Source organism: Thamnophis elegans, chromosome 8 (assembly GCF_009769535.1).
Source record: "Thamnophis elegans isolate rThaEle1 chromosome 8, rThaEle1.pri, whole genome shotgun sequence".
Classification (NCBI taxonomy): domain Eukaryota; kingdom Metazoa; phylum Chordata; class Lepidosauria; order Squamata; family Colubridae; genus Thamnophis; species Thamnophis elegans.
This window is the reverse complement of record NC_045548.1, coordinates 78,890,589-78,905,551: the sequence shown is the minus strand read 5'-3', so window position 1 is coordinate 78,905,551 and position 14,963 is coordinate 78,890,589. Positions and strand designations below refer to the sequence as shown.

Below are 14,963 nucleotides of genomic sequence, written 5' to 3'. Positions count from 1 at the left end.
CTCTTCCGCTCTCCATACACCTCTTTCTTCCGCCCCCCCTCCAACTTACTATCTTCCCTCCATCATTCCCCTCTGCCCTACTTCCCCTCCCCCTCTACCACTCCTCTCTTTCAGTCCACTCCCTCCCTTCCTTCTCACCCTCCCTCCCATCCTCTCTCCCGTCCCTCTCTACCCCTCTTCCTTCTATCCCACTCCTCCTCCCCTTGGTGTATTTCTACTATATGTCAATGTATTCAGCTTGTCTTATTTTTACGGAGAAATTAAAGAGAAACAGTATACATGTGAAATTGCATTACATTGATATCTAACACATAGTATATATCCCCCCCTACCCTACCCTCCCCTCTAACACCCCCCCTCCCCCCTCCCCTCCCCTCCCCCCTAACACCCCCCCTCCCTCCCCTACCCTCCCCCCTAACACCCCACCTCCCTCTCCCCCGACTTCCCAGAGCCCGTACACGGTATAGATTTTTAACAAACACAGTCTAAAATATATTGAGACAATCCACGGTTCTTTACTACAACCTGCTATGTCCAGGCTTCCCTCTGGCCACTGCCTGACCCGGAAGCCTCTGAGCCCTGATTGGCCGAGGAGAAACTGGCGCCAGGATATAAGGAGCTGTCAAATGACGGACAGCTGCTGCTCCTGTAAGCCGAGCGACAGTGGTGGGTTTCAAATCCCGTTCCAAACGGTACATGCATACGTCTTAGTGCCTCCCCAACGCCCCAGCTGCTCCGTGGAGCGTCGTGCAGGCGCTGTATGCACCGTGCGTATCCACGGCAGCGCAGAAGCTTTAAAACACAGGTAAGGAGCTTGTGTCGGGCAGGTGGGCCCTCCGGAGCACTGTACTGTGAACGGTATCCGGTGCTCCGGGCTGGCTCCGGTACGCCCGTACCGGGGTGTACCGCCTGCAACCCACCACTGCCGAACAGCCACCCTAGCGGTCAAACTGGTGCTTACGGTTAGCTTGAAATGTTAGCAATAAAGACAGTTAGCTTTTACTATTTGTCTCACCTCAGTGGGTAAGTCCCCTCGCATTGGGACATAACATCACCATTTTTCTATCTCTTCGACCAGATATAACCGGCAAACATTTATTACTTATTCTTCATACTCCACTGAACTTTTTATTTCTAAATTTATACCCCATTGTTTAATAGTAAATTGCTTTTCCAGGCAAAAAAGCTCTTTCTGCTATTGTATTTTTTATTATTCAACTAGTAATAAAAATACAAGAGCGTAAATAACACAATAATAGAAGACCTAAAAGCAGAAGTAAATGTCTTTTTTTTTCAAAATACTTTTTTTTATTTTCCATTTTCATAACATATAATCACATGTATACTATTACGTAGCCAATATCCTATTGTATTAAGTAGTAATTACATCAGTTCCTCTTGCCATCAACGCCCAGAAAGATAAAAACCCATTATTAGCTCTTCTGCTCTCCATATACCTCTTTCTTCTACCTCTTTCCTCCCTCCTTTCTTCCCTCCTTCATCCTTTCCTACTCTACTTCCCCTTCCTTTCTCCTTCTCCTCTCTCTTCATTCCACTCCTCCTTATCCTCATCTTCCCCCCTTCACCCTCTCTCCTATCCCTCTCTTCCTATCTTTCTTCTCTCCTCTGTTTCCCACTCTTCCTTTCATTGGTGCATTTCAGCTTCTGAGCAAACTCCATTCTATGTTGATGGTATTTATGCTTCCATATCAATATACTTAACATATCTTAGTTTTAAAGAAAAAATAAGAGAAGACAGTATACATGTGCAATCATATTGCTTTAAAATCTAACACCCCTCGTCAAGCCTAATATACGGTACATCCCCCCTCCCCCCACCAGCCTTCCCTCCCCCGACTTCCCAGAACCCATACACGGTATAAATCTTTAACAAAAGCAGAGGTAAATTTCCAGGGTAGTAAATAGAAAATGGCTGCCGATTATAGCTTGTTGATTGTAAATTAAATGGACCTACAATATGTAAAACCTGGCATTAAACTGTAGTATTAACGTAGGACGTTGCTTGTTTACTATCCAGATCAGGCACAACCTGGGTCTTAAGAGTCTGTCTCATCGCCTTAGAAATTGGTCAAGGCAGCCCTAGGATCCTTCAATACTTGCCCATCCTTTTATCTTCAGGTCATGAGGTCATTGTTGGTTTCTTCTCTGGGAGAAGAATTTACTCTGACTAATGCGGAATAACAATATGTTGGTGTCGAGGTTCTGACTAATGAACCCAAGCAAAACAGGCCCGTCAAGAGACGATCCAATCTCCTTACGCAAAACTTTATTGAGTACATCATTTTGGCACATACGAAAGCAAAACCAGCTCTAGCTATTTCCTGTGCAAAGCCGTATAGTTAAGGTATAGATTCTCCCTCCCCTTATTAGGTTAGATTGTCCAATTGTGTTTCTTAATATTGTTATGAGAAAGTCTTTTGGGCTCTGGCAAACCCCTGCTGAAGTGTCCTTGGTTCCCATGAGAGTCTACATTCTATCCTTCTCCCTCCACCCCCCTTGGGTGGTTGGCAAGCTGAGAATCGAAAATGGCCAAAGTGGCAAAAACAAAATTCGATACTTGACAGTTGGAGCATCATTGCTGTCTGTATGTGTCCCTGTGTATGGCGGGGTGGGATAGATGCTCTCCAGAAGTCTCCTGATGAAGGTCTGTCTTTATCACGTTCAGATGCAGGAAGGGAAGATCATGGAACGGAGGAAGAAGATTGCCCTGGAGCTGTCAGAGCTGGTCGTTTATTGCCGCCCGGTGCCCTTCGATGAGGAGAGTAAGTGCCTTCGTCCCAACTTCTGCTTCAGGACAGGCTGACCAGAGGGTGGGATTTATTTATATGTATTTATTTGGCATAGGGGATTAACGGACGTCAACCAATCACTGAGACCACAATTGACCCCAAAATACCTGTTACTGCAGCTGCTAATAACATGGGAGTGAATCTGGCTTTCCCATTGTTGACAATTTTGTCTGAATCTTGATCACCTGAGCATGGGGATGCTGCACTGGTCGTAAGAGTGAAACATGGTTTTCTTTAAAACTAAGATATGTTAAGTATATTGATATGGAAGCATAAATACCATCAACATAGAATGGAGTTTGCTCAGAAGCTGAAATACACCAATAAGAGGAAGAGTGGGAAACAGAGGAGAGAAGAAAGATAGGAAGAGAGGGATAGGAGAGAGGGTAAGAGGGGGGGAGATGAGGATAAGGAGGAGTGGAATGTGGAGAGAGGAGAAGCAATAGCAATAGCAGTTAGACTTATATACCGCTCCATAGGGCTTTCAGCCCTCTCTAAGCGGTTTACAGAGAGTCAGCATATTGCCCCCAACAATCTGGGTCCTCATTTTACCCACCTCGGAAGGATGGAAGGCTGAGTCAACCCTGAGCCGGTGAGATTTGAACCGCTGAACTGCTGATCTAGCAGTAGCCTGCAGTGCTGCATTTAACCACTGCGCCACCTCGGCTCTTTAGGCATTAAGAAGGAGAAAGGAAGGGGAAGTAGAGTAGGAAAGGATGATGGAGGGAAGAAAGGAGGTAGGAGAGAGGCAGAAGAAAGAGGTGTATGGAGAGCAGAAGAGCTAATAATGGGTGTTAATCTTTTTGGGGCGTTGAGGACAAGAGGAACTGATGTAATTACTACTTAATACAATAGGATATTGGCTATGTAATAGTATACGTGTGATTATATGTTATGAAATAAAAAAAAGTATATTTAAAAAAAAAGAGTGAAACATGGTCATAAGAGACAGAGAGAGAGATGGATAGCGAGGGAGATACAGATATACATATACATGTATATATAGATATACATATAGAGATATAAAAGAAGAAACAGACATTGGGATCTCTGGAACTTTAAAATATATTGATTTCGTGAGCCACTGCTAACATCGTCCGCGTGTAAAAACCATTAAAGAGATACCTGCCTTTATACACGATTGATCCATTTGGCCATTGCGTGCGTGACTGTCGTAGACAGATAAACACGCAAGCAGTACAGTCCTTGAGGAGAGAACAGGCGGGAGGCGGGTGGATGGGCCTATCACCCGCGCAATGGCCAAATGGATCAATCGTGTATAAAGGCAGGTATCTCTTTAATGGTTTTTACCCTCTGAGGATGTTAGCAATGGCTAACGAAAGCTAAGTGAGCAATATATATTTTAAAGTTCCGGAGAGCCCAATGGCTGTTTCTTCTTTTATAACTACACCTGGAACTCGTATTTTTAGGACAATTCGCATATCGAGATATAATATGTAGAAGTATGTGGAGAATACAATACCGGTAATCCTTGATTTAACAACAATTCATTTAGTGATTGTTCAAAGTTACAACAGCGCTGAAAAAAATGACTTACGACCATTTTGCACACTTAACAACTGCTGCAGCATCTTCATGACCAAATGATCAAACTCGGACACTTGGCAGCCGATTCATATTTATGACGGTCGCAGTGTTCGGGGGTGGTGTGTCACACGCTTTCAAGAAGAGATTGGGCTGCCATCTGTCAGAAATGGTCCAGGGTCTCCTGCTTGGACTAGAAGACCTCCAAGGTCCCTTCCAGCTCTATTCCGATTGAGTAGATTAATTGATTGACTGAAGTTAAGATTAATTTAACAACCATATTTCCAATTTAACAACTGCAGTGATTCACTTAACAACTGTGGAAAGAAAGGTCGTAACATGGGGCACTTAGCAACTGTCTCGCTTAACAATGGCTATCTTGGGCCCAGTTGTGGTTGTTAGTCAAGGACTTCCCGCATTCCTCCTTCCCACTCTGCAGGGGTGGCGCTGAGCCTCAGCTGACTCCTTCTCCTCTTTTCCAGAGATCGGCACCGAGAAAGCCTGTTACCGGGACATGTCTTCCTTCCCGGAGACCAAAGCGGAGAAATACGCCAACCGCAGCAAGGGGAAAAAGTTCCTGCAGTATAACCGCCGGCAGCTCAGCCGCGTCTACCCCAAGGGGCAGCGCCTGGACTCCTCCAACTACGACCCCTTGCCCATGTGGATCTGCGGCAGCCAATTAGTGGCCCTCAACTTCCAGACGCCCGGTAAATTCATTTCAATATCGAACGGGTTGGATCGGGGGAAGTCTCCAAACTCGGTCACTTTAAGACTTGTGGACTTCAAGTCCCAGAATCCCTCAGCCAGCATGCTACAACGGTCGTAAGTGTGGGAAAGGGGCATGTTACTTTTCTCAGTGCTGTGGTAACTTCGGGCAGTCACTGAGTGAACTGTTGTAATTTGTATATGTCCCCCCCCCCCTCCGTTTTATCTGTAAGCCGCCCAGAGTCTCTAGGGAGTAGGCGGCATACAAATCCTAATAAACCGTAAACCGTAAGTCAAGGATTACCTGTACTTTATTGTAAAGCTAAATTAACAGAATCGTGCAGGTATGAGAGTACAAATCTCCCCCTTTCCCTCCTTTGTAGACTGAGAAACAAGGGAGGGTCCCTTTTACGGCTCTTTCTCCAACTGTTATTCAGCTGCAGGCTATGCTGTCTCTTCTCTGTTCCCTGGATAGCCTTTCTTCCCTCCGTCTCTCAAGGCCTTTCCCGCATACCATTACGTTCTCCCAAGGCCTTTTGAATTCCAATTTCCAATTTTAATAGATTTGTATGCCGCCCAATCCCGAAGGACTCCGGGCGGCTTACTTAAAAAGCATTTTAAAAATTTAAAATACAAAACAAAGATGAGTTAGAGGGGCACAGCATACACTCGATCTTAATGGGGCTGAAGGTCAATGTAGATCAACAGCCCCAGGCCTGCCGGAACAGCCAGGTCTTAACAGACTTTCGGAAGGCCGAGAGAGTGGGGAGGGTCCGGATCTCAGGGGGTAGATCGTTCCAAAGGGCCGGGGCAGCTACAGAGAAGGCTCTCCCCCACGGAGCCGCCAGTCGGCACTGTGCAGTCGATGGTACTCGGAGGAGGCCCGCCCTGTGCAATCTTATTGGGCGCTGGGAAGTATGTTGCAGGAGGCGGTCACAGAGATATCCAGGTCCTAGGCCATGTAGGGCTTTAAAGGTAATAACCAGCACCTTGAAGCGTGTTCAGAGACCAATGGGGAGCCAGTGCAGCTCGCGGAGGATAGTTGTAACGTGGGTGTACCTAGGTACACCCAGTATCACTCACGCGGCTGCATTCTGGACCAGTTGTAGTCTCCGAACACTCTTCAGGGGCAGCCCCATGTAGCGTGCGTTACAGTAGAACCCTGCTCTGACCTCATGGGTCCCCCTCCAGCTGTTCTTTCCTCTGAGTCCCGATTGGTCCCTCCCTTCCAGACAAACCGATGCAGCTGAACCAATCGCTCTTCATGCTGGGCGGGCGCAGCGGCTACGTCCTGCAGCCGGACATGATGCGCGACGACCTCTTCGACCCCTTTGACAAGGGCAGCCTGAAGCACGTGGAGCCCATCACCGTCCAGTTGCAGGTCAGTCAGCTGGGGACACGCGGGACGCCTCCCTCCGCCCGCCCCCTCCCCTCCAGCTGGGCTACTGCTTTTGCGGGTCCCTCCTTGTCCACCTAACCCACCCCGTTCTTCCTCCCTCCAGATCTTGGGGGCCCGGCACCTGCCCAAAAACGGCCGCAGCATTGTTTGTCCGTTTGTGGAGGTGGAGGTGTGCGGCTCGGAGTTCGACAACAGCAAAAACAAGACGGATGTCGTAGGTAGGAAATCGGGAAATCGTGTTGCGTCTTCCGGGTTTGTCTGAACACAACCAGGGGTGGGATTCAGCTGGTTCAGACGGGTTTGGGGCGAAACGGATGCTAATTTTGCATCTGGTCCACTGAACGGGTAGTTGGAAGGACCGCCTGGCTCCTCTTGTACTAACTTTTACCACCTGTAAAGATGGAAGAACCAGGCAGAAAACCAGGCATGGCTGATCTAGAGAAGAGAAGGACCAGGGGAGACAAGATAGTAGGCTTCCAATATTTGAGGGGCTGCCACAGAGAGGAGAAAGGGGGTCAAGCTATTTTCCAAAGAACCAGACAAGGAATAATGGATGGAAACTGAACAAGGAGAGATTCAACCTGGAAATAAGGAGGGATTTTCTGACAGAACAATCAGTCGATGGAACAGAATTTCCCTTCGGAGGTTGTGGGAGCTTCATCCCTGGAGGCTTTCAAGAGGAGACTGGACTGCCATCTGTCAGAAATGGTGTAGGATCTCCTGCTTGGGCAGGGGGTTGGGCTAGATGACCTACAAGGTCCCTTCCAACTCTGTTAATCTGTAAAGGATATTGAGACTCTAGAAAGAGTGCAGAGAAGAGCAACCAAGATGATTAGGGGACTGGAGGCTAAAACATACAATGAACGGTTGCAGGAACTGGGCATTGCTAGTCTAGTGAAGAGAAGGACCAGGGGAGAGTCTCCCAATATTTGAGGGGCTTCCCCAGAGAGGAGAAAGGGGTCAAGCTATTCTCCAAAGCACCAGACAAGGAAGAATGGAGGGAAACTGACCAAGGAGAGATTCAACGTAGAAATAAGGAGGGATTTTCTGACAGTGAGAGCAATCAGTCCATGGAACAGAAGTTGCCTTCAGAGGTTGCAGGAGCTTCATCCCTGGAGGCTTTCAAGAAGAGGCAGGACTGTCCTCTGTCGGAAAGGGTGTAAGGACTCCCACTTGAGCAAGGGGTTGGACTAGACGACCTTCAAGGTCCCTTCCAACTGTTATTCTAATCAGCGGAAGGACTTGTCTCCAGAAGTCGTGGGAGCTTCATCCCTGGAGGCTTTCAAGAAGAGACTGGACAGGCCATCTATCCGGTGCAGGCTCTCCTGCTTGGGGGTGGGTGGGGGGTTGGACTAGATGACCTACCAGGTCCCTTCCAACTCTTTTGTTAGTCTGTATGTAAGTTTCGGGGTCTCCAACCCTCGGAGCAACTTCACGTGGATGTTTTTCTCTCTCCTTTCCTTTCCGCCCAGCCGACAACGGCCTGAACCCGCTCTGGCTGCTGAAGCAGTTCATCTTCGACATCAACAACCCCCAGTTTGCCTTCCTCCGCTTCGTGGTCTACGAGGAAGACATGTTCAGTGACCCCAACTTCCTGGCCCAGGCCACCTTCCCCGTCGAGAGCCTCAAAACAGGTACCCTGCTCAGCCCCTCCCCCCCCAGGCCCCACCCCCTGGCGACATTTGCATACTCCTCCCTTCTCAAGCGAATGCCGGACGACTGCGACCGTCCCAACCGCTTCCCGACAAGCGGAGTCAAGGGGGGAAGCCAGGTTCGCTTAAGGACCATACAAATTCGCTTAACAACTGCAGCGATGCACTTAACAACCAAAAAGGTCATAAAGTGGGGCGAAAGCCCACTTCACCGCTGCCTCACTGAGCAGAGGACATTTTGGGCTCAGTTCCGACTGTAAACCGAGGGCTGCACCTGTACAGGTAGCCCTGGCGTTACAGCAGTCCGTTTAGTGACCGTTCAAAGTTACGACGGCACTGAAAAAGTGACTTGCGGCCCGTTTTCACACTTACGACCGTTGCACCATCCCCGTGGTGATTTGAGCTCCGATGTTTGACAACTGACTCGCATTTATGACGGTTGCCATACCCCAGGGTCACGTGATCCCCCTTTTGCAACCTCCTGATGAGTAAAGTCAACGGGGAAACAGGATTCACTTAACAACCGTGTTACTCACTTACCAACCGCAGCAGTTCATTTAACAACTGACGAAGTCCTTGGGGAAGCCCAATTCACTTAACAACCCTGTGACTCACTTAACAACTGCAGCGATCCATTTAACAACTGTGGCAGGAAAGGTCGTACAATGGAGCAAAACTCCCTTAATAAATGTCTCTGAGCAACAGAAATGTGTGGTAGTCCTCAGCTCACGACCAACCATGGTCATAAGTCGAGGACTGCCTGGAGATCGTTGGCTTGGCTGTCTAGCTTTTGAGCGAGACGGATTTGGGAGTTTCTTGTCCACTTTTGTCCTCAGGCTACCGTTCGGTGCCGCTGAAGAACAGTTACAGCGAGGATCTGGAGCTGGCTTCCCTCTTACTCCATGTCGAAATCATCAACGCCAAGGTGAGTTTTTGGGGCCCTTCAGGTGTGGCAGCGCCTGAGCTGGAGGCCGGGCAGGTGTTGGGCTGGCAAGTCCTGAAAAAAAGGGGGCCTCAAAGGGTTCCCTTCCAGGACTGGGCAAGATGTAAGCCAGGAGTAGCAATAGCAGTTAGACTTACTACCGCTTCCTAGGACTTTCAGCCCTCTCTAAGCGGTTTACAGAGTCAGCATATTGCCCCCACAGTCTGGGTCCTCATTTTACCCACCTCGGAAGGATGGAAGGCTGAGTCAACCTTAGGCCTTGGATGGATAGATAGATTTAGATTTAGATTTAGATTTTATTAACATTTGTAGGCCGCCCTTTTCCCTGAGGGGACTCAGGGCGGCTCACATAAAATCAGGGAGGGGGAACACAAACAATGACATAGACACATATAATAAAAGTAATAAGCAACATACATTCATCATTCGGGAGGGGCGGCTATCCTTATCCCCAGGCCTGACGGGCTAGCCAGTTCTTAAGGGCTGTGCGGAAGGCCTGGACGGTGGAGAGGGTACGAATCTCCACGGGGAGCTCGTTCCAAGGGTCGGGGCTACTACTGAGAAGGCCCTCCTCCTTGTAGTTGCCAGCCGGCACTGGCTGGCCGATGGAATACGGAGGAGGCCCAATCTATGAGATCGAATTGGTCGCAGGGAGGTAATTGGCAGAAGGCGGTCTCTCAAGTACCCAGATCCACTACCATGCAGGGCTTTATGGGTGACTAATAGCACCTTGAAGCGCATCCGGAGATCGACAGGTAGCCAGCGCAGCTCGCGGAGGATAGGTGTTATGTGGGTGAACCGAGGTGCACCCACAATCACTCGCGCGGCCGCGTTCTGTACCAGCTGAAGTCGCCGGATGCTCTTCAAGGGCAGCCCCATGTAGAGCACATTGCAGTATTCCAGCCTAGAGGTCACAAGGGCCCGAGTGACTGTTGTGAGAGCCTCCCGATTCAGGTAGGGTCGCAACTGGCGCACCAGGCGAACCTGGGCGAATGCCCCCCTGGTCACAGCCGTCAGGTGGTGGTCAAACGATAGCTGTGGATCCAGGAGGACTCCCAAGTTGCGAACCCTCTCTGAGGGGTATAGAATTTGACCCCCCAGCCTGAGTGATGGAATATTGATCGAATCTTTGGGAGGGAAGCACAACAGCCACTCGGTCTTTTCTGGGTTGAGCACAAGCTTGTTTACCCTCATCCAGTCCATAACGGCCTCAAGGCCTCGGTTCATCACGTCTGCCGCTTCATTGAGTTGGCACGGGGCGGACAGATACAGCTGGGTATCGTCCGCATATTGATGGTATCTGATCCCGTGCCTACGGATGATCTCTCCCAGCGGTTTCATGTAGATGTTGAATAGTAGGGGGGATAAGACCGAGCCCTGAGGCACCCCATATGTTAGGGGCCTAGGGGACGATCTCTGCCCCCCCACTAACACCGATAATAGATAAGATAGATACAGAAGATAGATAGATAGATAGATAGATAGATAGATAGATAGATAGATAGATAGATAGATAGAAGATAGATAGATGATAGATAGATAGATAGATAGATAGATAGATGATAGATAGATAGAAGATAGATAGATGATAGATAGATAGATAGATAGATAGATAGATAGATAGATATAGATGATAGATAGATAGATAGAAATAGATAGATAGATAGATAGATAGATAGATAGATAGATAGATAGATAGATAGATAGATAGATATAGCATAGCAATAGCAGTTAGACTTATATACTGCTTCATGGGGCTTTCAGCCCTCTCTAAGCGGTTTACAGAGTCAGCATATCGCCCCCACAGTCTGGGTCCTCATTTCACCCACCTCGGAAGGATGGAAGGCTGAGTCAACCTTGAGCCGGTGAGATTAGAACTGCCGAACTGCAGATAGCAGTCAGCTGAAGTGGCCTGCAGTACTGCACCCTAACCACTGCGCCACCTCGGCTCTTTGAAGAGTCCTAGCCACCTGGGGGTCCTTTTTTCTCTTCTGCAGGAAGAAGACGAGGAGAACTTGTATTCCTCCATCCAGCAGCTCCGGGACCGGGCGAACGAGCTCTCCAACCAGGTGTCCAACCTGGAGCACAGCAACAACTGCGACTCGCGTTACCAGCAACGGCTGGATGAGCTGAGGTTGGCGCAGGAGCAACTCATGGAGCTGACCGAAGCACGCAATAGGAAGTGAGTGCCCCCCCCTGCTCTCCTGGTTGTAAATTTACCAAGAGGGTCCGTTGTGGTGGCTTCTCCGTGGCTTGGCTTTCTAGGAGTGGTGGGTTAATTTTACCCCAATTGGCAACTCCAGAAGAGGCTGGGAGAGGAATCCTACTGGGGATTAATCCACTGTGGGAGCCTTGATTGTTTTCCTGCAAACGTCTCATTACCTAACTAGGTAACATCATCAGTATTAGGAAGGAATGGGGTTGCAGGGAAGAGGAGGTGGCTGTGGAGGAGGAGGAGAATGGCAACAACGAGAACTGTGGAGTCCTTGGTGCTCTCTGAGCTTGGTTGCTTTCTTATAAACATCTCATCACCCAACTAGATAATTCATCAGTACCAGAAGGAATCGGAGTTTGCAGGGAGGAGGAGGAGGAAGGCTGTGGGGTCCTTCATGCTCTCTGAGCTTGGTTGTTTTCTTGCAGACATTTCGTTACCCTTCTAGGTAATGTCATCAGCCACGGATTCTCTCTCCCACGGTTCAAAACCATCTCTTACACAGACTCTCCGAAAGCAACTGTGATATTACTCCTTCTTTTCCTCACAAAACCTGCTGCTGTACAGTAGAAGCCATTTTATGGCAGTAGGGCACAACAGGCTGTATCTTAACAGAACACACACACCCCGAGGGGTGTTAGATGTGTCTTACCCCCACAGTATTTGTCTCCAGAGAGTAAGTCATCTGTGTACCATGCGCACGCACACACACATACATTTTTTTATATAGATAAACTATTATAAAATACAAAAGTAAATAGAAAAGCAGTGGGGAGGAAGAGGGGGAAGAGAAGCGAGGAAGGATTAAAAAAAAAAAGTTGAGCTAAGCCACGCCCAGGTTCCTTGCTGTCTCCTGGTTGCTCACACGGCAAATACTGTTTCAGTTTCCAAACAACCCTCATTGGCTGACCCAGTTGCCAGGTCTATTCATTGGCTGACCTTATTACCCATGTCTCTGCCGAGTCATGAAGTCTCATACATTGACACCTCTTTGTCAGGGTTCCAAACAGCATCCAAAAGTAAATCAGAGTCCGGGGAAAAAGCATTCCTCGGAGTTCCAATTGGTGAAGAGAGCCACGTTGGCACATCTGGGAAAACCCGAATCTGAAAGCTTCCTGGTTTTCCCCACCCGGTTGGAAGTTCAAGATCTTGCCCCCCCCCCGCCCCCAAGTCCATCCCATGGTCCGATCTCCCACTGCCACGCTGGCAGCTTCCTCCCATCCAGTTCCAGTCAGGTGCAGAGACAAAAGATGACCTTGGCTTTCCAGAAAGAATGTTGTTATGGCTACATCGCATCTAACTCCATACGATCCCCTCCAATTTCCCCACCATAGAAACAGCATAGAAGAATAACAGAAAGTGTGGCAGGCCAAAAACCCCAAAGAAAAGATGGCTGCAGGCCTGACCCGCTTTACTTTTAACACTTCCAACATACATTTGACATGCCTTTTTTTGTCATGTTCGTTTTTTCAACGCAGGTTGATGGAGAAGAAGAAGCGAGACCGGCAGTTGGCCAACAGGCGTAACTGAACAGCACCGGACTTTCCGGATCTGCTTGTTCTCCCGGAGAGGCTGCGGCGACTCTTCTCCAGCCTTCCAAGAGACATCCTTCAGGCCCACCAAATCCTGCCGGCTTCCCGGGGCGCAGGGACCTGTGGCCGCAGGGACAAGGCCCCCCTAGGCAGGAGTTCTCCTCCTCCAGGCGTAGAAAGCGGGACTCCTGGCTTACCATTTTCGCCCTCCCTTCCTGCGCCGGAGATCTGCTGTCCTTGCCACCTCTTCTTCGACACGTTTCATCAGGGCTCTTGTCTTAATCCAAGTGTCCCCACCCCCCACCCCAATCCCCTTCCTGGTGGATCGGAAAGAGGAACCTTTATTATGTTTTTTTTTAATTATTATTAATTATTATTCCTTTTTTTTTTTTTTTTTTTGGCTTTGGTGCAACTAAGGCAGTTAGCAAAGTGCCTCTAATCTAACTTTCCCAGAGAATGTGGGTTTTGCACAGTAGGAATTCGGTGAGGCCAGGTGAAGAAGGAGCAGAGGTGGGGGGGGCAGAGGGATATCAGGGAGGATCTCAACGGATTGGCCTGCTGGATCCTAAAGGATCCCTGCCACATTCAGCTCTTGAGGATCAAGCCTCGGACATGAGCGAGAGGCGCGACGATAAATTTCCCAGTGGCATCGTGTTCTGTTCTGCAGCCTTCCTACCCATCCTAAATTCCAAATTGTGCCAGAGGCAAAGTCCCACCCGCCTCTCTCCGCAGACCATCGTGGTGCCCCAGTGGGCAGCCTTGGGTATATTTATTTATTTATTGTGGGGGTATGGAAGAAAAAAAAAATATCCCCTTTCCTCACCAATAACCATCCCGGAGGCGATTCAGAGAAACGTTACTTGCAGAAAGAAATGTTTTCATTTTTGCTATTCCTTGTGGCCTCCTTTCCCCGGGGAACGCCCTTTCTTCTTCCTTGACGGTCACCTCGGGGACGATCTAAGGCAGGCAGGCATTATTCGGAAGGCGAGCCGGGGTCACCATGGAAAAGAGGAAGCCGCCGTAGGCGACGGGGCACCCGAAGGGGCGAAGTACGATCCAGGCGCAAAAGATAGCCCATCATCCTCTCCCCAAAGCGGCCTCTCCAAGTTCCTCTTCGGGGTCCTCCCAAAAAGGCCCTTATCTTTTGGCTGAGCTGCTTCCAAGCCTCTTCTTTGAAGAGATAATCTTTATTTTTCTCTTGCTGTGATCGGCAGTTGGTCTTAAGGGGTCGGGGGGGGAGGGATGTCCGGGCCATTCAGATAGAGAGAGAGTGTGATGGAGCGATGGGTTGAGTAGGTGCATTGATTATAGTAGTGGTGATGGTGTTAGAAGGTGATTGGTTGGGAGAGGGGGGGGGAAAATCTGTTCTTTTGTGGAAGAAATCCTTGGACTAGGAGATCAGGCGTGGTCACCTTCCCAACAACCCCAAATTAGACAGCAATAGCAATAGCAGATTTATATACCGCTTCATAGGTCTTTCAGCCCTCTCTAAGCGGTTTACAGAGTCAGCATATCGCCCCCAACAACAATCCGGGTCCTCATTTTACCCACCTCGGAAGGATGGAAGGCTGAGTCAATCCTGAGCCGGTGAGATTTGAACCGCTGAACTGCTGAACTAGCAGTCAGCTGAAGTGGCCTGCAGTACTGCACTCTACCCACGGCGCCACCTCGGCAGTTCCCATTGAGACTTAAAAGGGAGGTATAATTTAGCCGGAGAGGTCCTGGGTGCTCTCGGAGCTTCGATGTTTCCTTGCAAACGTTTTCTTACCAAACTAGGTAACATCATCAGTGCTGCGAAGGAGTGGGACTTGCTCTCATTTTATATACCTATAACGGGGGCAAGCCTCTTGTATTTAAACAGAGAGCAAGCCAACCAAGGAATTCACAGCCGCCCTCTTCCTCCTCCTCCTCCTCCTTTCCCTTCTAGCACTGATGATGTTACCTAGTTGGGTAATGAAACATCTGCTAGAAAACCACCAAGCTCAGAGAGCACCAAGGACCCCACAATGATCCTCCTCCTCCTCCTCTCCACAAACGCCTCCCTTCTAGCACTGATGATGTTACCTAGTTGGGTAATGAAACATCTGCTAGAAAACCACCAAGCTCTGAGAGCACCAAGGACCCCTCATTTCCAACTCTGAGTTACAAATATCCTCCTGTCAGTA

The 14,963-nt window shown here is 49.0% G+C and overlaps 1 protein-coding gene across 1 annotated transcript in view; it reads left to right on the top strand.

Moving 5' to 3' along the window:
• The window catches only part of LOC116512072 (1-phosphatidylinositol 4,5-bisphosphate phosphodiesterase gamma-1-like), a 63,443-nt gene extending 49,799 nt beyond the window's left edge, over window positions 1–13,644 (top strand). Inside the window, exons 19-26 of the mRNA XM_032222347.1 lie at window positions 2,639–2,783; window positions 4,838–5,062; window positions 6,293–6,441; window positions 6,563–6,677; window positions 7,932–8,093; window positions 8,948–9,036; window positions 11,052–11,236; window positions 12,745–13,644. Coding sequence (XP_032078238.1) covers window positions 2,639–2,783; window positions 4,838–5,062; window positions 6,293–6,441; window positions 6,563–6,677; window positions 7,932–8,093; window positions 8,948–9,036; window positions 11,052–11,236; window positions 12,745–12,796 — 1,122 coding nt within the window. The 3' untranslated portion in view covers window positions 12,797–13,644. The remainder of the gene's footprint in view (window positions 1–2,638; window positions 2,784–4,837; window positions 5,063–6,292; window positions 6,442–6,562; window positions 6,678–7,931; window positions 8,094–8,947; window positions 9,037–11,051; window positions 11,237–12,744) is intronic.
• Window positions 13,645–14,963: the final 1,319 nt, after the last annotated feature.